At 41.3% G+C, this 19,667-nt stretch overlaps 2 protein-coding genes and 1 pseudogene across 9 annotated transcripts in view; 1 reads left to right on the top strand and 2 right to left on the bottom strand.

The window, feature by feature from the left end:
- Nucleotides 1–19,667, top strand: part of TOM1L1 (target of myb1 like 1 membrane trafficking protein) — a 58,687-nt gene that overhangs the window by 35,697 nt on the left and 3,323 nt on the right. For 6 of the 7 annotated variants that reach the window (XM_023204541.3, XM_023204543.3, XM_023204542.3 and 3 more), the window contains 6 exons: nucleotides 329–386; nucleotides 803–920; nucleotides 2,642–2,738; nucleotides 7,704–7,755; nucleotides 10,012–10,117; nucleotides 10,538–10,619. In XM_023204541.3, coding sequence (XP_023060309.1) covers nucleotides 329–386; nucleotides 803–920; nucleotides 2,642–2,738; nucleotides 7,704–7,755; nucleotides 10,012–10,117; nucleotides 10,538–10,619 — 513 coding nt within the window. The remainder of the gene's footprint in view (nucleotides 1–328; nucleotides 387–802; nucleotides 921–2,641; nucleotides 2,739–7,703; nucleotides 7,756–10,011; nucleotides 10,118–10,537; nucleotides 10,620–19,667) is intronic. The other variant, XM_023204540.3, reaches the window with a different exon arrangement.
- Nucleotides 14,629–15,468, bottom strand: LOC111537598 (annotated as a pseudogene).
- Nucleotides 14,629–19,667, bottom strand: part of LOC111537597 (cytochrome c oxidase assembly protein COX11, mitochondrial) — a 15,140-nt gene continuing 10,101 nt past the window's right edge. For both annotated transcript variants that reach the window (XR_002730048.1, XM_023204546.1), the window contains one exon: nucleotides 14,629–16,622. Coding sequence is in view for 1 of the 2 variants with exons in the window: in XM_023204546.1 (XP_023060314.1) it covers nucleotides 16,527–16,622 (96 nt within the window). In the remaining variant the exon portion in view is untranslated. The remainder of the gene's footprint in view (nucleotides 16,623–19,667) is intronic.

The following is a 19,667-nucleotide window of genomic DNA, read 5'->3' as shown; positions in this document are numbered from 1 at the left end:
GAGCTTGCAGTGAGCTGAGATCCGGCCACTGCACTCCAGCCTGGGCGATAGAGCGAGACTCCATCTCAAAAAAAAAAAAAAAAAAAAAAAAAACAATTTCTGGGTAATGAGATTTTTTTTAATACTTTTCTATTTTCTCACAGTTTTCTCTGAGGATATGAATACTCTGTAAGCTGGAAAAAAGTTATTAAAAGTTTTTTACTGATAATTGTGTGAGGATGAGGCTGATTGTCTTTATTCCTAAATAATTTATGTATTAATCATTGTTAATTTTTATAGCATTTTCATATATTTTTTTAAAACACATGCATTCTGATCATTTAAACAGGTTTACTAGAAACCAACAAAGGATTTTGGAGCAAAATAACCAGAAGGAAGCCACCAGTGTAAGTGATTAGAATTGTTATAAAATAAACAATTGAACATTTTGCCAATTACAGTAAGAAGCAAGGTTTACCTAAAACAAGTCTTAAAAAGAGGGAGATATGCATTGATAATTTGGAGTGGTTTTAATGGTATAGATTACTTGCCTTAATAACTTAATGTTATTAAGTTAACGTTAATGTTAAACTGTTAATGTAATATAAAGTTAATGTTATTAAGTTATTAATAAGAAGCAGGAACCTATGTAGGTGGTTAAGATGGGATTCATACTCATGTTGTCCGTTGGTTGAATGGAGAATTCTTCCTTAAAATGCATCCAAATAGGATCCTCCCCTCTACAAAGGAGAAAGTATGGGGAGAAAGCTATGATAAACTACATGACACTTTTTTTTTTTTTTTTTTTTTGCTTTGTTTTCAGACTACCAGTGAGCCTTCTGCCCCATCTCAAGATCTCCTCGACCTAAGTCCCAGTCCCGGGATGCCTAGGGACACTCTGGGAGAACTCAACACCATGAATAATCAACTTTCAGACTTAAGTAAATAAACACTCAGGTCTTTTCAGACCAGCAGAAGAGCTTGATGTGAAACAGTTCTCCTTAATTACATGATTAAATACCACCTAAGAAGGACTGAAGACAGTTTGAATGTCAGAGCACTATGTTAAGAGATGTGATTACTTCCTGACAAATGGTTGAGTCAAACCCGGTATAGCAATGGGATGTATCTGGGGGAGGAGGTCCTTGAAACTCATCCTACTCACTTAGAATTTCATGGAATTCACCTGGCCTGCTTTGTAGAGGCTTTTCAGCCCAATGGCCAATACTTAAAGTCTACTCTGAACCTACACACTATTATCATTGGACTTTTCTGCTATACCTCAGCATCAGGTAAGGGAGTATCTCTGATGCAAGCGGAGAAATTTAGAAATTACAAGGTATGAACCAAGTGGTTGTGAAATGAAGAAAGAAAAACACAGGCTTTAAAGTCAGAAAAGTCCAAGTTGAAATGCCAGTTCTGCCACCTCTCAGCCACCTAACCTTTAAGACTCTCACTTTATAAAATGGGAACAATGATTGCCTTAAAGGGTAGTTGTCAAGATTAACAAACTAATGTTTATAAAATGCATTGTAAGCTTTGTTACAGCTCTCCAAGTTGTGATGTAAGCTCTGCTACAATGCATTTTATAAACATTTATAAAAGAGTTACCTATCTTTCTTACCTAACTTGTTATCTTCTGCTGTCCTTATTCCCAACAAGGGTTTGGTAAATTACAAAATGAGGATGATGACAAATGCTGAAATCCAGTTTTGCCAAATTAAAAGCAGTTTGTTTTTCTCATATGTCATCTGCTGTTTCCAGAGTAAAAATATTCAGTATCACTGAATTTGTGGTTTTCTTAGATCTCTACCCAGTTCTAAAATGTTGGCTACTTGTTTATGTAGGCTAGTGGGATGTGTAGAGTCAGTTACATTGGAGAGTTTTCCTGAGTTTTTAATAGAGAATTTTCAGAGAGGAAAGTAATTATTCCCTTTGGGGTATCTCACTTAAGATTATGGCCTGGAGGCCAGGCACGGTAGTTCACACCTGTAATCCCAACATTTTGGGAGGTGGATCACCTGAGGTCAGGAGTTAGAGACCAGCCTGGCCAACATGGCAAAACCCCCTCTTTACTAAAAATACAAAAATTAGCCGGGAGCGGTGGTGGGCACCTATAATTCCAGTTACTCAGGAGGCTGAGGCAGAAGAATCACTTGAACCTAGGAGGTGGAGGTTGTGGTGAGCCGAGATCATGCCACTGAACTCCAGTCTGGGTGACAAAGTGAAACTCCATCTCAAAAAAGAAAAAAAAAAAGATTATGGACTGGAGCTTGAGGAGAAGGTAGAGCTCAGTATGTACTATAACTTTTTACTTTTGTGCTGGGCAGAACAAGATATAAAATCCTTTCCATTCTGGATCAGCTTGGGATTTTAGAAAATCCAATACAATAATATTTCTTACCCTTACAACAACTTCTTCTCGTGGCAGGGAAATTCTTTCTCTCTCTACCTACCATAAATGATGCTTTTAAATTTCTCTTAGAGCTAGGAAATCTCATGATTTTATGGTGACAGAAATATCTAAATTAATCTCTTCTATTTGGTGGGTTTTTCTTTTTTTTTTTTTTTTTCCTTTTTTCTTTTTGTTTTTACTGTAGAAAATCGAGCATAATAATTGACAAAATGTTTTAAAGCCAAACAAGTCCATTTTGTGTTTTAGATTTCAGCTCTCCAAGTTCTGATGTAACAAACAACTTAAAACCCAGTCTTCATCCACAGATGGACTTGCTAGCCTTGGAGAATACAGAAATACCCCTGTAAGTATGTCAGTAACACTGCAGAACTAATATGACATTTGGATGCCTTACAATTAAGAAAACCTGATGGCTGGGCACAGTGACTTACATATGTAATCCTAGCACTTTGGGAGGCCAAGGCATATGGATCGCTTGAGCCCAGGAGTTTGAGACCAGCCTGGGCAACATGGTGAAACCTCATCTCTAATAAAAATATAAAAATTAGTTGGGCATGGTGGCATATGCCTATAATTCCAACTACTTGGGAGGCTGATGCATGAGAATCACTTGAATCTAGGCGGTAGAGGTTGCAGTGCAGTGCAGGCTGCGCCACTGCACTCCAGCCTGAGTGACAGAGCAAGACCCTGTCTCAAAAAAAAAAAAAAAAAAGAAAAGAAAAGAAAACATGATAAAATAGCAAAAAATAGAACTTAAGAATCAGACAGTCCTGAGTTAGAATCTCAGCACTACTTCCTGCTAGCCATATAACCTAGATGAGTTATTTAGCCACTGTAAATGTTCATTTTTCTTCTAAGAATATTTTCTAGGATTCTTACAAAGATTCAGTGAGATGCTATATGCAAAACTCCTAATATAGCACTTGGTACATAGTAAGCCTTCAATAAATTGTCCCTTTCTGTTATTTTTAGTGGTAACAGGAGATGGGGGAGAACAGGGGAAATACAATGATAAAGGAGGCAGAAATGCAATGAGGTTGAAAATTAAGAGTAATGGCCCCATCAGTTACAGGGCACTTACTGTGTGGCAGGCACTCAGTTAAACTAGTTTTGTTTATTTCATCTAATCTTCACTGAAGTACTTAGGTCAGTGATGTTAGGTCAGGGTCTTGCTCTGTCATTCAGGCTGGAGTACAGTGGCGCCATCATAACTCACTGCAGCCTCAAACTCCTGGGCCCAAGGGATACTCCCACCTTAGCCTCTTAATAGCTGGGACTACAGGTGTGCACCACCCTACTGGGCTAGGCTCATTTTTAAATTTTTTTGTAGAGATGGGGTCTCGCTTTATTGCCCAACCTCATCTTGAACTCTAGGCCTCAGGTGATCCTCCTGCCTTGGCCTCCTAAAGTGAGCCACTGCACCGGCCTGTTATCATTATTCCCATCATACACGAAAAGAGACTGCGACTTCTTGGTCATTTCTCTGTTGAAGGAACTAGAACTTGCCCAAGTTTGTATAGCCAGTAAGTCTTAAAGTCTACTCTGAACCTACACACTATTCCAGCAAGTCTGATGGACTGATAGTCCATTATTAAACTTGGACTAATAAAACCTGATAGAGTAGCTGGAACCTCCTGAGTAGCTGGAATTAGAGGCGTATGCCACAATGCGCTACTAATTTTTGTGTTTTTAGTAGAGATGAGGTTTCACCATGTTGGCCAGGCTATTCTCAAACGCCTGGGCTCAAGCGATCCAGGTGCCTCGGCCTCCCACAGTGCTAGGATTACAAGATGTGAGCCACTGCGTCCAGCCATCAGGTTTTCTGATAGTACAGTATTAAAAAGAAATATTAATGACCTATAAACATATGCAATGATGTTCAACTTTACTTACAGAGAAATGTAAATTAAAGTCTAATAAGAAATCGTTTTCTACTTCTCAGGGTGGCAAAAGTACCAATATTTCATAACATACTTTGTTGGCTATGGAAAGACAGTTACTATGACAAAATTTATGTAACTCTTCTAGGGGCAAGTGGCAATATCTATTAAAATTATAAATGCATTTATTTCTTTCAATCTGTAATCTTATGTGTATAAATTTATACCACACTTATACAGAGTTAGGTGTTTACAAGATTATTCTTTACAACGTTTTGGGCAATAGCAAGTAATTGGAAACAACTCAAGTATCCATCAGTTGGGGACTGTTAAACGTCTGTACAACATATTACTATAGAGCTGGGGATAAAATAATCACCAATATATTTATTGCTAAGTAGGAAAAAAAGGTGCTAAGTAGTGTGTGTGTAATATATTGCATTTGTGTAAGCAAGTTGGAAATAAGAATATATATTAATATTTGCCTCTATTCACATAAAGAAACAAGAATGATACAGGAAGGAAAATAATGAAAAAGAGTGAAAGAGTGGTTTTGTAAGTTCCAGAAGAGGCAGGATAGAATAAATAGCAGTTGAATTTGCCTTATGCCAATGTCAATAGCTTTTTTCCTTTTAAGTGTATATATTTTAGATGATAGGCAATACATTTTCATTATTCAGATATCAAAACAATATAAAAAGTTGTATAAGACAATTCTTGTTCTCATTCCCTCTTCATCCTCCCTCTTTCCCTTTCCCTGGTGTCACGCTCTACTCCCACCCAGATAATTACTTTGTTAGGTTCTAATTTGTCCTTCCATAGTGTCTGTAGGCAAATATGAATATGAATTTCTCCATTACTTAATAAAATGCAGCATACTATCACTCCGTTCTGAACCTTGCTTTTGTTTTTCACTTAACATATTTTGGCAGTGTGTTTATATCAGTGGATTTAGATTTTTTAAAAAGTTGCCTAGTGTTTTGTTTAAATACTTGTGTACCCAATCACTGAATTACTTTTCTATATTTAAAAGAGGGAGGGGCAGAGGGAGGAAATGAAAAAGAAGAATCAAACTGGGAAGAAAAAAGAACAAAATATAAGGGAAGAAGAGAAGAAAGGATTCATGTGTTGGGAAATGATAAGGTGTCAATGGCTCTCTCATGAAGATACTGAGTTAGGTCAGTTTCTTTGGTTGGCTACCTCGTGTCTTGGCTACATACAATACAAGTAAATGCTGACATGTAGGCAGATTGAAGTTGCTTGGTAAATAATGTGGTTTAAAGTAGGTGATTCTGTTATAGTTGTCTTGCTAATCTTGTTGGGTAATATGAGAAAGAATAATACAGATAAAAATCCCATTAACAACAAGTATCTATAAAATTCATTAAGAGTCAAATTTCAGCTAATAGCTGCCTGTTTTAATCTGTAGCCTACTGGATCTAATAATTCAGTATGCATAAAAACCCCTTGGGTGACTGTCAAAAAGTTGCTGGTCCCCGGAAACTCTGATTCTGAGAATTAGGACATGAGCATAGCTTTTGGGGGGCCACCATTTAACCCACTAATGGAACTTCTTGAATGTGGTTTGTGGCTTTATGTCTTTCACCAAACTTGTGATGTTTTTAGTCTTTTTTTCAGAACTACAATCTTTCTGCTCTCCTGCTGGAACCCTGATGACACAAATTTTAGACCTGTGCCATTGTCTCATAGGTGTTTGGGGTCCTGTTTGTTTGTCTGTTTTACTCTTTGCTTCTCTCTGTTTAGATTGGATACTTTGTGATTTATGTTCAAGTTCACCGACTGTTTCCTCTGTCATTTCCATTTTGCTATTGAGCTCATTCTGTAAGTTTTTTTTTTTTAATTCAGTTATTGGGTTTTTTAGTTCTGAAATTTCATTTTGGTTCTTTATATCTTGTGTTTTTGCTGTGACTTTATTTTTCCATGATTTTTTATTTTAAAGATTGTTTGCAGTTCTTTGGAGCATGTGTACAATAGCTGCCTTAAATATCTCTGAGATAATTAACATATGTGTCCTCCTGGCATCGATGTCTGTTATTGTCTTCTCATGCAAGCTGAAGTTTTCATGGTTCTTCATATGCCTCAAAATTTTGGATTCTATCTTGGGCATTTTTAATGTTTTATTAGGAGACTCTTGGTCTTAATTTAAATCATATCAAGAATGTTGATATTTTTATTTTAGTATGTAAACAACCTGGCTAGATTCATACCACAATTTTACCCTTCTTCTATGGGGGGTGGCTCCAATGTCAGCTACATTTTCAAAGCCTTTGCAGTGCCATTCAAATATGTCTTATGTATGTTCCATCCTGTGGTCAATCTAAGGTCCAGATGGCAGGTCGTTTGTTCACTTCTCCCCATTTTTGGCATCGTGACTGAGGTGGGATCTGGGGGGTGAGCTCAGTATTTCATAAACAACTTCATGGGGTTGTTTTCCTGAGTCCTCCATCATCGTGATTTATCTGGCACTTTCTAGTTTCCTGGGACTCCCGTTTTTGTTTCTCCAGTCATAAAGCTGGAGCTTTAGTTACCCTATGATACCACACATTTCCTTGACTATGCTTATGTCTATGACTAAATGGCAGGAGAGAAAGGAAAAAAGCTGTGGGTATCACAGCTATTGAAGAAGAAGATTCTTCTCACTGTTTCAATTTCCTACAAGTCCCATTGCCTCTGCTGTCGCTACAGCCACTTTGGGGTTGTCTGTGGTTTGGGGTGTGAGAGAACAGAGAGAAGAGGACAAAAACAGGACAAGAGATTTCCACATTCTGAGTGTTAGGATTATTTTCCCTTTCCTGCTCCTTGAGAATGAGAAGGCTTCTCCTAGAGCTCTGTCTGTTCTCATTGATGCCTAGGGTTCAGGCTGCATTGCATTTGGTCAGGAAATACGAAGGGACAGAAAACGGTAAATTCACCAACAGTTCAGTGATACTTGAATTCTGGTCTTCTTTCCCAACGAGGCTGCTCCTATTATTCAGAGTCCTCAAATAGTTGCTCTATGCATTCTGTCCATCTTTAAGTGACATTCAGTGGAGAGACAGAGTGCAGTACGTTTGCTCCACTTTATCCTGGACTGGAACCCTCACAGCTTTCTTCCTAACCTGTGTTCTATACTACTTCTCATCCTTTAGGACATGATGGGGTGGTAGCTACTCTGATGGAAAGACTAAAGGCTCTGTTCTTAGTGTTGTGTGCATACGCTACAGTCTCAGGGCTCCCACGGCCCATGGCATCATAACCTGATGTGTACTGAAAAACCAATTGTTTTATAAATAGTTATTACAAAATGACACATTATGCGGTCTGAAGGTACATTTTAGGTTTTGTTTTTAGACTAGGAAAATGATCTTACTTTTTGCATTTGTGTTCTCACTGTAGGGTAATCATTCTGTGTTATCACACTATCCTAGGTTTTCCCAAAGGATCAGCCAAAACCTCACCTCAAGCCACGCATATGATAACGTAAGTAACAAGACTCTTTTCTAGCAGTGCACCTAGTCAGCAGATTCTTGTGGCCAGAAAAGAACTCACGGTCATTAATTCCCATGTTCTGCTCAGTATTGTGTTGACGCACAGCCCCTGTTGGCAAGATGGTTAAGGATCAACATTTTTTTGGAGTTTGTAATTGCTGTCTCCACTTCCTTTGCTTGTATTCTCTTTGACAGACTTCAGACACGCTCTTCTACCACTCTGTGGACATATCTCTTGTCAAGATCACTGGTGACTTCTGTATTATGAAATTTAGAACTGCAGTTCCATAGTCCCTCATTTTATCTATCAGCAACAAATGACAAAATCGATCACTTCCTCCTTCTTGCACACATGGCTTTCAGACATCAGTCACTTTGGTTCTTCTCCTGCCTCACTTTCATTTCTTCTCCATCTCTTTTGCTGGCTCTTCCTCCTCTACTGACCTTTCATTGCTGGAGACCCCAGGGATCAGGCTTCAGACTTCTCTATCTACATTCATTCCTCTGTGGTCTTTTGGTCTCATACCTTGAACTAACCATTCAATCTCTGACAACCTACAAGTTTGTATCTCTTGTAGGTCAGACCCCTTCTCTAAACTCAGAACTCATATATCCACTTTCCACTTAATATCTTCTCTTGATTTCTTCCCAGTCTCCACTCTCAACCTGCCCTTCCTGTAGACTTCCCACCTCAGTCAATGGCCTCCACTCTCAACCTGCCCTTCCTGCAGGCTTTCCACCTCAGTCAATGGCCACTCTACTCTTTGCTGCATAGGTCAAAAACCTTGGGTAATAGTGTTTGACATCCACCTTTTTACTTTTACTTTTACTTTTAAAATATGTCAATTATCCAGCCACTTCTTACCACCTCCACTTCTGCATCTTAGTCCAAGCCACCATCAGGTGGACATTGCAGTGGCCTCTAAGGGAAGCCCTGTTTCAACCTTTGCCTCCCTTCGCATCCCTCCTGCCCACCTCAAAATCTATTCTCAAAACAAAAACTGGGGCATTCTTTTTCAAAAAGTAAAGTCATATTGTCACTCATTTGCTCAAAACCCACCTATGAGTTTCTTCCTCACTCCATTTTACTCAGTAAATGCCTGAAATGCTGATCTGACCACACCTGTCACCTCTCCAGCCTCACCTCCTGCCCCTCTCTACCTTGGCTCACTCTGTTCCAACCACAGTGGCCATCCCCACTTCAGAGACTGTGAACTTGTGTCCTCTTCAGTAACCACAAGACTCACTTTAGTCAAGCTCTGCTTAAATGCCCCCAATGATGAGACATTTCCTGACCACAACCTATTAGAGCAGTATTCTACTTCAGTCTCTCTCCCACCCACTACTCTGCTTTTATATTAGAGCACATGCCATTGAATATCTGTTTACATCTGTTGATTGTCTGCTTCATCAGGGCAGGAACTTGGTCTGCTTTATTGCTTTATTAATAGTGTCTGGCAGCTGATAAGTACTCAGGATATATTTGTGGAATGAATGAGGAAAATTCTGAGAAATTTCTAATTATGATTTTAATCTTTTATCGGTCCTGATTTTGTTGTGTCACTGAGTGCCTCTCTATAGATTTAAGATTTTTTTTTTTTCCTACTCAGGACTGAGATTTTATATTCAGAGTGAAACAACAGAGAATCTGGCCTGAGCCATTGAATCTGCTTCATTTTCAAAAGCAATATATGTTTTGTTTTTTTTTCAGTTTCTATGGGAAATGGGGTACATTAGGCATAAATCCAGACAAACATATAGTAAATTCTTGCCTTTGAGATAGAGTCTCACTCAGTCACCTAGGCTAGAATATATAGCAAGATCATATGATAACTCACTGCAGCTTCAAACCCCTAAGCTCAAGCGATCCTCCTGCTTTGGTCTCTGGGGTAGCTGGGACTACAGGTGCGAGCCACCATGCCCATTTTTTTTTTTTTTTTTTTTTTTTAGAGCTGGGGTCTTGCTGTTTCCTAGGCTGATCTTGAACTTCTGGGCTCAAGTAATCCTCCCGCTTCATCCTCCAAAATTGCTGAGATAACAGGCATGAGCCACCATGCCCAGCAGAAATGAAGTAAATCTCATAAGTGATGATTACCTAAAAATACTAAAGTAATAATTAAAAACAACTTGTTCTTGTCCAGTTCAAAGTATATGGTTCTTGGAACAATGTACTTGGAAGTGTAGGAGTCTAATAAAAGAAAAGCTTAATGTAGAATGTTTATATGAACATGTGTTATGCTTTCTTCAGTTTCTGGAACATTCAAATTCAGTGTTTCTACAGCCGGTTAGTCTACAAACCACTGCAGCAGCACCATCAAACCAGAGTCTGCCACCTTTGCCCAGCAATCATCCAGGTACATGGGACCTTATTATTTGCATCAAATAAGGAAACTTACGAGAATATATGAGTCTGCCAGAGATTCGTTGGTAACTGAAAATAGGAGAAATTAGAGGTGCTCCTTTGTATTTTTAAGCTAATGAAACAAATTCAGGGCAGATACCATTATGACTGACTATAAGAGACTGTAAAAATGCTTGTGTTAAACTGACTATTGTGTTTTGACTGCTAAGGTAAATGAACCTTTAGTTGAGGTTTGGAAACCTTTCTGTTATATAGATTTGTTGAACTTGGGAGTAGCATTGGAACACCAGTCTGTTTTGGTTGTGTTTATTAGGATCTAATATTTGAAGTCTAAATTATAAAAAGAATATCAATTGCATGTATTCCTCGAAAACCACAATGTATGTTTACTGGTCTCTTTTTTTGCCTAAAGCGATGACAAAAAGTGATCTCCAGCCACCTAATTACTACGAGGTAATGGAGTTTGATCCCTTAGCTCCTGCTGTCACTACAGAGTAAGTCATTTATAAAATGATTAATTGATTTTTTTTGTCTTGGTTCCCTTTGATAGCAGAGCTAACAGGCTTGGTTATACATTTAACTTTGTTTAGGTCTTGCCAGAAATTGATGGCCTTATTAAAAATGCCTTATGAGGTTTTATGGCAGCTGTTACTCTTAATGGTCTTATCGTTCCGGCCTTGTGACTAAAAAATAAAAATGCTGGGGTTGCACATTAAGAAGTAACTGGAACTAACATGCTTAATGGACTCCTCGTAGATTCCTTGGCAGAAAGTCATGTTTCTTTAGCTTGAGAAGGGTACTAGTCACTGGTGACGTAAGTTTATGCCACATTGATGGAATATTTTAGCTGCTCTTTAAGAACTGATCCAAAAAAAATCTTATATTAGAACTTGATTTTAGTCTTCCAAAGCATTAGTATAACAATTACCTTTTACTTAAAATCCTTAAAGCAGCATTATTGTATGATTTCATATTGGGCAAGATATATAAATATTAGTGGAATGGTAAGGTCCTTAGAACTTTAATATATTTTGAGTGACTGAAGGTTACTCCCCAAATTGTTAAAAATTATTAAAGCACGTTTTTTGGAAATCATTGTTCAGAAACTGACAGCCTACAGGCTGCATCTTGCTTTTTGTTTTTTTTTTTTTTTTTTTTTTTTTTGACCTGTGCAGAATTTAAAATGTGCATTTTAAAAATTGCTGGTTTGGGAAACTTTCAACCATGTTTTTCCTTGGCTCTCACACTGATATAACAATGAATGCAGACACTTGGGACCCCCAAATATGTGAGGATTTCTCTCCATCAGCAGGCAAGCAATGAATTCTACAATGGACACCAGCTGGGTGTCCTCTGATTCAATTCCAACACCATCTACCTGGAGATAGTGTCAGACCCCACAGGTTGAGGGCTCAGTCCCCACCACCCTGACACCTACCTTCCCAGACACCAGTCACAAGCCTGGGCCTCCAAACTTAGGACTGACTGGCTTCAAGTTGGGTTCCCATGCCTGCCTCTTTGGGTTTGATTAGTTTGCTGGAGCAGCTCACAGAACTCAGGGAAATACTTACATTTACTGGTTTATTCTAAAGGACATTGCAAAGGATGCAGATGAAGAGGCCATGGAGTTTCCGTGTCCTCCCTGGAGTCCCACCCTCCAGGTACTTCCACATGTTCAGCTATCCAGAAACTGACTCGACCCACCCCAACCCCAACCCAGTCCTCTAGGGTTTTTAATGGAAGCTTCTTGATGTCAGCAGCTCCTTTCCCCAGGGTATAGGGCAGGACCCTCTCTAGGGAGGCTCTTATGACCCACAGTCAAAAAGGTGGGCGATTAGAGTGGTGCCTTGGGGCAGGTGAAAGGAGGACTAGAGAAGGTCAGAGCAATTCTGCTTCCAGAGGCTGGCTCCTAAGGCCTGACACACCCAACATTATAACAAAAGACTGTAACAAGGGCTATGGGAGTTGTAAGCCAGAAACCTTAGACAAAAACAGTATGTATCATAAGACCACAGTTGCCAAGAGCTGAAAACTTGGATATTTGAAAATAAGAAATCTGGACTTCTTGATCATTCAGATACTCTGGCAACACCAAGCCTGAATTTTTACATGCCAGCTATGGGCTGGAGCTAAGTAGTAGCTATCTCCTTTACACAGGCAGGCTCTGCAGCCCTCAGGCCCTGTTACCCACCAGAAAACCCAGGGTTCATTCACCTGGATAGTAACAGACAACTCTTCCCAAGAACACAGGTTTTGATCAATAGCAATTTTATTACTTAGCACAAGTAAATTCTTTAGGGGCCAGGGTCAGAGGGCATTCTTTTGTAACTTCTTCATGTTGATCCAGGGACACTGTATCCAGAGATGTTAGAGGAGTGAAAATCTCTAGGCACTAAAACTAAATATGTTTTAGGATCTCCCAGGATAGGTCGCAAAGGCACCTACAGTTGAAATTTTTCTAATCTAGAAGATACGAATTTTACGAAGAGGTTAAAGATGCAGGGACCAAACAACAGTAGTAAGAGCAATAAAATTAGTGGCCCAGTAACACTTGGTATTGCTAATTTGAGAGTTTCTCAAATAGAGTTAGAAGTATGGCTATTAGGCTGGGTGTGGTGGCTCACCCCTGTAATCCCAGTGTAGCAGGACCAAGCTGCAGACAAAACTCCTCAGACACCTAGTTAAAGAAGGAAGGGGTTTATTCAGCCGAGGGCATCAGCAAGACTCCCGTCTCAAGAGCCGAACTCCCAGAGTGAGCAATTCCTGTCCCTTTTAAGGGCTTACAACTCTAAGGGAGTGCGTGTGAGAGGGTCGTGATCAACTGAGCAAGCAGGGGGTACATGACTGAGGGCTGCATGCACCGGTAATAAGATCGGAACAAAACAGGATAGGGATTTTCACAGTGCTTTTCTATACAATGTCTGTAATCTATAGATCACATAACCAATTGTCAGAGGTCAATCCTTAACTACCAGGCCCAGGGTGCAGCGCCAGGCTGTCTGCCTGTGGATTTCACTTCTGCCTTTTAGTTTTTACTAATTCTTTCTTTGGAGGCAGAAATTGGGCATAAGACGATATGAGGGGTGGTCTTCTCCCTTATCAGCACTTTGGGAGGCCAAGACGGGCGGATCACCCTGAATTCGAGATCAGCCTGGGCAACATGGTGAAACCCCATCTCTACTAAAAATACAAAAATTAGCCAGGTGTGGTGGTGAGTGCTCATAGTCCCAGCTACTCAGGAGGGTGGGGCAGAAAAATCGCTTGAACCCGGGAGGTGGAGGTTGCAGTGAGCCCAGATTATGCACCACTGCACTCCAACCTGGGCAACAGAGCGAGACTCTGAAAAAAAAAAATAAAATACATATATATATATATATATGGCTATTGATTAAAAGTGTGGAACCAAGAGGCTTGGGCATGGACCTTCCTAATGTTAACTTCCTATTTCCCCTGAGGTATTTATTCAGGTACAGCAAGAGGAATTAATAACTGCACAGTCTCCTCCCTGTTACTGCTAAGAGGCAGTCTAATGCTATACAGTTATCTAGTACCACATTAGCCAAGGAGTCTTATGAGGTCCCAAGTTTGGAACTTCCCCAGGAACTAGGGCTAGCATGGCAGTGCCATGGGCTCAGAACACCTCTATCCGGTCCTGATTTAGAGAAATTGTGGCTCCAAACTTAGAAATCCAAAAGGAGAATGGGACATTTGGGGAACAGAAGAAAGAATGAGTCAAAGTTTTAGATACCATTTCATGGACTGGAGGCTCCAAGAATCTTTTATTTCCTTTATGAGACACATCCCTTATATACATTCCCTCCTGGATAGGAGTGATCAACACAGAAAACATGGCTACAGTGTTGATCAAAAACTCAGCTGGTGGCCAGGTGCAGTGGCTCATGCCTGTAATGCCAACACTTTGGGAGGCCAAGGTTGGAGGATCATTTGAGCCCAGGAGTTCAAGACCAGCCCTGACAGCATAACGAGACCTTGTCTCTACAAACAAACAAAAAGAATTAGCCAGGTGTGCCTTAGTCCCAGCTACTTGAGAGGCTAAGGTAGGAGGACTGCTTGTGCCTAGTTGGAGGCTGCAGTATGCCATGATCACGGTGCTGCACTCCAGCCTGGGTAACAGACTATGTCTCAAAAAAATAAAAAAAATTAAAAAACCCAACTGGCTGCCCCCCTTATTCTGTGTAACCTGGTGGGGAGATGTGGATCTTGTTTTGAGGAGCCAGGCAGGGAGCCCCATGGCCCCATCCATCAGTTTCTTGTGCAGTTACAGGGAACTGGTGCCTCAGGCTTGTCCTCTCTTCCCTCTCTGGGGATGATATGGACATTCCCTTTCCCAGCATCCTTTCTGCTTCCAATAAGCACATTGTTTGGGCCTCAGTGTAGGCAGGCCCTGATTTCCATGGCGGGGGCCCTGGTCACTCACGCATGCCATCTTCTTCCTGGTTTTCCTGAAGTAGTCTGTAGGGCTGCTGCTGCATCTTGTCCTCCTTTTCATCAGATGCCACATCTCTTTACTGTAGACCTTAAAGGAGATGTCTACCAGTTGGAAAGGGGGAGTGTGGGGACTTATTGCCAATTTTTAGAGTTTTCTCTGAATATCTGGGGCTGAGAGATGAAGTGGGATTAAAGTACTACTCGGCTTTTGGGTCATCTGGGTCCCAAGGGGTGTAATTCTGGAGGCATTATCATCATCAATTTAGGAATGCTGATGGATTTTCACTAGGGCCTTGTTCTGTTTCTCTGAGATTTCCCCAATTGACCAGGGGCTGGCTTGCTTCCCTCATACCTCTGAAAAGCATATTCCTATAATGATGAAGCCACTCTTGATTCTTGTCATCATTGGGGTCCCAGTTTGGGTTCCCAGTTTGGGTTAGCTATTGGGACTGACACCTCAACAGGACAGGTCACCAGGTTATCAGCACATATATTGTCTGCCTCCTCCTCAGTTTTGGCCATGGTGGCAGATTTATCTTCTGCTGTGAGCAGGGCTGCTGTTAAGGTCTGCACACCTGGCCAGGTAGGGTTATGTGTGGAGAATATTCTCCATATGCGAGTTATGAACTCTTGTGGGCTCACCCATAAGCCCTTACTATGGGATTTCCAGTTATACAAGTCAACAGTTTTAAAAAACATAGACCCGAGCAAAACCTCTTTCTCCAACAGGCATGCTCTGTGTGGGAACAGTCACCCTACAGGGTTATATGCATTCCCACTATGAGTGGTGCTCCCTGGCAAAGAAGAGTACAGCGGCGGGAGGGGGGGGGCTGCTATTGCCATAGCAGGAGCCATTGCTGGCTCTGCAGAGTTTGGAGGGCCCGGCAAATACATAACGGGCCCTTGCTTTCCCCTGGAGGTGCTGAGAGCACCATTCCCAAGGAAGAAGGTGGACTATGCCCCTGTATTGGTCAAGGTACCAGGCACCGAGTAGAGTTAGAGGGCCTCACTTCTCTTGGAGAGGGAAATAAAGGGACTCTTCTTGTTCCCTTCCCTACAGGCCCCCACATGACTGGTGCTTCCTCTTCAGAGGCTTCTAGAATTGGCAATATAGTTCCCTTTGGCCAATTTACATATTCTGCATTTCATCTGCAGGACAGGGTTTTGATAGAGGGCCATAAAATATTGCATATAGGGTATTTCTTCCCATTTACCGTATTTCTTGCAAAGTAAGTCCAATTGGAGAATTGTAGTAAGTGACCCATGTTCAGACCATCTCTTCTGATCTCCTAGGGAATACTGGGGCCAGGTTCTATTACAGTAATATATCATTTGCTTTTTGGTCATGAGTTGATATGCAGTTTCCATTACCAGAGGAGGCACCCTAACAAGCTCTCCTTCCAAGACCTGGTTCACCACATCCTAGGGTCTCTGCACAGAGTTTGAGGGGCTTCCGAACTCTGGAGATTAATGATAACACAAATCCCACAACTCAGCTTGAATACTTGTGGTCTTCTTTGCTTGCCACTATGCAAAGCCATCTGGAGTGGAGGTCCTGGGGAGCTGAGAGTGTTAACAGTGATTTCCTTTCCCTGGGTCATGTTCAGTCCGGGCAGCCTCCCAGGAGATCTCATGGAGACACTGAAAGTAGTTCTGGATCCAGCTCAGGTGGTGGGGAGGTAGGTAAATCAATCAAGTGAGGTTTTTCCTCAGAGAAAGCACACACACTCTGTTCACATAACTTTTGTATCACTGCATTCTGGTTCCAGGGATCATGATCCCACCAAAACTGCCCCCTTTGAAAGTTGGTCTCATCAAACCAATAGCAGTCCTTCTGTGACTGCTGCAAAACAAAGCCTGATATTTTAGGGGTTGCCACAGACTAAGGGTAGAGGAATCCAGACTTCATATTCATTCAGGCTACAGACAAGGAAGAATATCGAGCCCTACAGTCATACCAGATAGGGATCAACTCCTGAAGACAAGCATCCTTTATGTTGGCGATTCCCCTTGTTAAAACGATGGCGATGTCTCTCAGTCTCGCAGACCTGAAAGAAGGAAGTTCTTTTCTTCAACAATTCTGGATCCCTTGACCTAGGTCCTAATCCTGACAACCCAGAATCCTAATGATCAAAACCCAGACCACTCTTTTAGTAGTTCATGGAGCTGCTGCTTCGAAGGAGCACCGAGCAAAAGGTCTGGACTCTAGGCAGCCACTTCTACTCTCCCAGAGAGATCTTGTGGTGCTGGTTAGTGGACTACACTAGACACCAGTTCGGGGGTCCCAAGGCCTTTCTCTAGTCTCCCTCTTGGCAACCGAGATGAGTTGGCCCAGGCATACTTCCACAGCCCACTGCTTTTGCCTGCCAGGAGCCTATAAGGGAGGTCAAGTCAGGGCTCAACCCTGGGTCCCATCTGGGGTGCCGGACTTGTTACCCCTAAAAAAACCTGAGATCATTCATCTGGTGAGTAACAGACAACCCTCCATGAGAACACAGGTGTTTTTTTTTTTTTTTTCTTGACAGGGTCTCGCTATGTCACTCAAACTAGAATAAAGTGGCATGATCACAGCTTACTGTAGCCTTGACTTATGAGGCTGAAGCAGCCCTCCCTACTCAGCCTCCTGAGTAGCTGAGACTATTAGGGCACACCACCATGCCTGGCTAATTTTTTTTTTTGAGACAGAGTGTCACTCTATCAGGCTGGAGTACAGTGGGGTGATCTTGGCTCACTGCAACTTCCGCCTCCCAGGCTCAAGCAATTCTCATGCCTCAGCCTCCTGAGTAGCTGGGACCACAGACAGGTACCACCACGCCTGGCTAATTTTTTGTATTTTTAGTAGAGACAGGGTTTTGCCATGTTGCCCAGGGTGGTCTTGAACTCTGTCTCAAGTTCATTTACCTTGAGCCTGAGCCTCCCAAAAAGTGCTGGGATTATAGGTGTAAGCCATCATGCCCAGCCTTTTAATTTTTTCTTTTCTTAGAGAGAAGGGGGTCTATGTAGACCAGGCTAGTTTTGAACTCCTGGGCTCAAGCAATCCTCCTGTCTCAGCCTTCCAAATTGCTGGGATTATAGGCATGAGCCACTATAACCAACCAAGAATGTAGGCTTTGAGCAATAGGAGTTTTATTACTTGTCACAAATAAACCACTGGGCACAGTCTCCAAAGCAGGAAAGTGACAGGAGGGTTTTATGGGGTGATAGGGAAGAAGGTATGTTATTGTATGGAGAGGGGTTGCAGTTGTACAGATGCAGTGAGTTATTTCAGCACACAGGTCACATGATATGGTAATGAAGCAAGTACACTGGGATCCATCTGTAAATTTCTGAGGTCTGTCATGAGCTGGTTTAAACCAGCTAGCTGGCTGCATTCCACACAGGGTTTGGGGAAAAAAGCAGGTGATTAATCAAGTTGATTGTATTCCTATAGTCCCTAGAGACCCTTCCTATCTGCCTACAGCCCCACCCACCCTCTGCATCTCTTCTTTGGCTGACATGTGTAGACATTTGATATTATGGTCCCTGGTTTAATCCCTCAATGTAATGGTTGACTTAATTTATGAGCAGATGTTAAGGGACTTAGGAGTCCACTATGTATTTTTTCCTAACTCAGGTTTAAGAAATTTCTCTAAGTCATTCTGCCTGATAGAGTAGATATATCACTGATCATATTAGTGGTTTAAGAAACTAGCACTAAACTAGGTATGCTTTCTAGAAACTTGTTTTTTCTCCATCCAAATAGGTAGTGGAAAATTCCTTGATTCTATTCAAATTAGGAGCTTGCTGTATGTAGATATGGCAGTGTCACAGAGACTGGAAGTGGGAGAGACAGTAAAAAGCTGGAGAGGTGAAGCTTTGGAACTCTTTGGATGGGTCTTTCTTTCTAGGGGTAAGAATGTCTCAGTTCTTTTGAAAGTCCCATGAAATTCAGGGACTTCTCTCCAAGGAAAAGCACAGAATCTTGCAGGAAATTACTGGGTTTTTTCACATCACTGGTTGTCCATGAACCCCAGGTTGACAATTTTTGCTCTACCAGGACAAACAGTATGTTTATGAAGATATACACAATTCATTTATTTCAATATTATGTGCCAGGGACTATGACTGGACTAATTTATAATTCTGAGCAAGAAACATGCTCCCTTATCCTCACAGAGATTAAATGTAGCATGGATACAGAAATTAGACAAATTACCAAATACAGGTTTACAATTTGTGTTAATGTTATGAAAGAATACGGCAACTTGAAAGTGTATAACAGAACTCATTTAAATGGGGGTTAGAGAAAGCTTCAGGTAGCATTAAAAGCTGAGGCCCGCAATTCTTAGTTAAAAGTTTGGAAATGAATATTGTAGGCCCAAGGAACAACCTGTACAAAGACCCAGAGGACAGAGTTCTGGCACATTCAAGGAAATGGAAATGCTAAAGCCAAGAGTAAAGAAAGTTAACAGGGAGTTCAGTACCAGATAAGGAAACTGTAATTTGGAAGCAAAGAGAAGTGAATACAACTGTGAAGAACAGTGCTAGGGGCAGACAAGTAAGATGAGAACTGAAAACTAGATAATGGATTAGAGATCACTTGATGATTTTAGTAAAGCTACTTTGATGGACTGATGGATACAGAACCCAAATTTCAGTGCATTTGAAAAGCACATAAGAGATTAAGTAGAGACAGTAAGTGCAGGTAACTTCTTAGAACTTAAATGAGAAGCAGTGATGAAAATGGGTTTTGGGCCTGGCACGGTGGCTCATGCCTATAATCCCAGCACTTTGGAAGGCCAAGGTGGGCAGATCGCCTGAGGTCAGGGGTTCGAGACCAGCCTGGCCAACATGGCAAAACCCTGTCTCTACTAAAAATACAAAAATTAGCCAGGCATGGTGGCGGGTGCCTATAATTCCAACTACTCAGGAGAAGGAGGTAGGAGAATTGTTTGAACCCAGGAGGTAGAGGTTGCAGTGAGCTGAGATCACACTATTGCACTCTAGCATGGGCAACAAGAGTGAAACTCTACCTCAAAAAAAAAAAAAAAAAAAAAAAAAAAAAGGGCGGGGGGGGGGGAGTTTGGTAGCTAGAGGATACCAAGGCATTTACT

The sequence above is a fragment of the Piliocolobus tephrosceles genome, chromosome 16 (assembly GCF_002776525.5).
Source record: "Piliocolobus tephrosceles isolate RC106 chromosome 16, ASM277652v3, whole genome shotgun sequence".
Lineage (NCBI taxonomy): Eukaryota > Metazoa > Chordata > Mammalia > Primates > Cercopithecidae > Piliocolobus > Piliocolobus tephrosceles.
The sequence above is the reverse complement of the archived record's forward strand: the minus strand, read 5'-3'. Positions and strand labels throughout refer to the sequence as shown.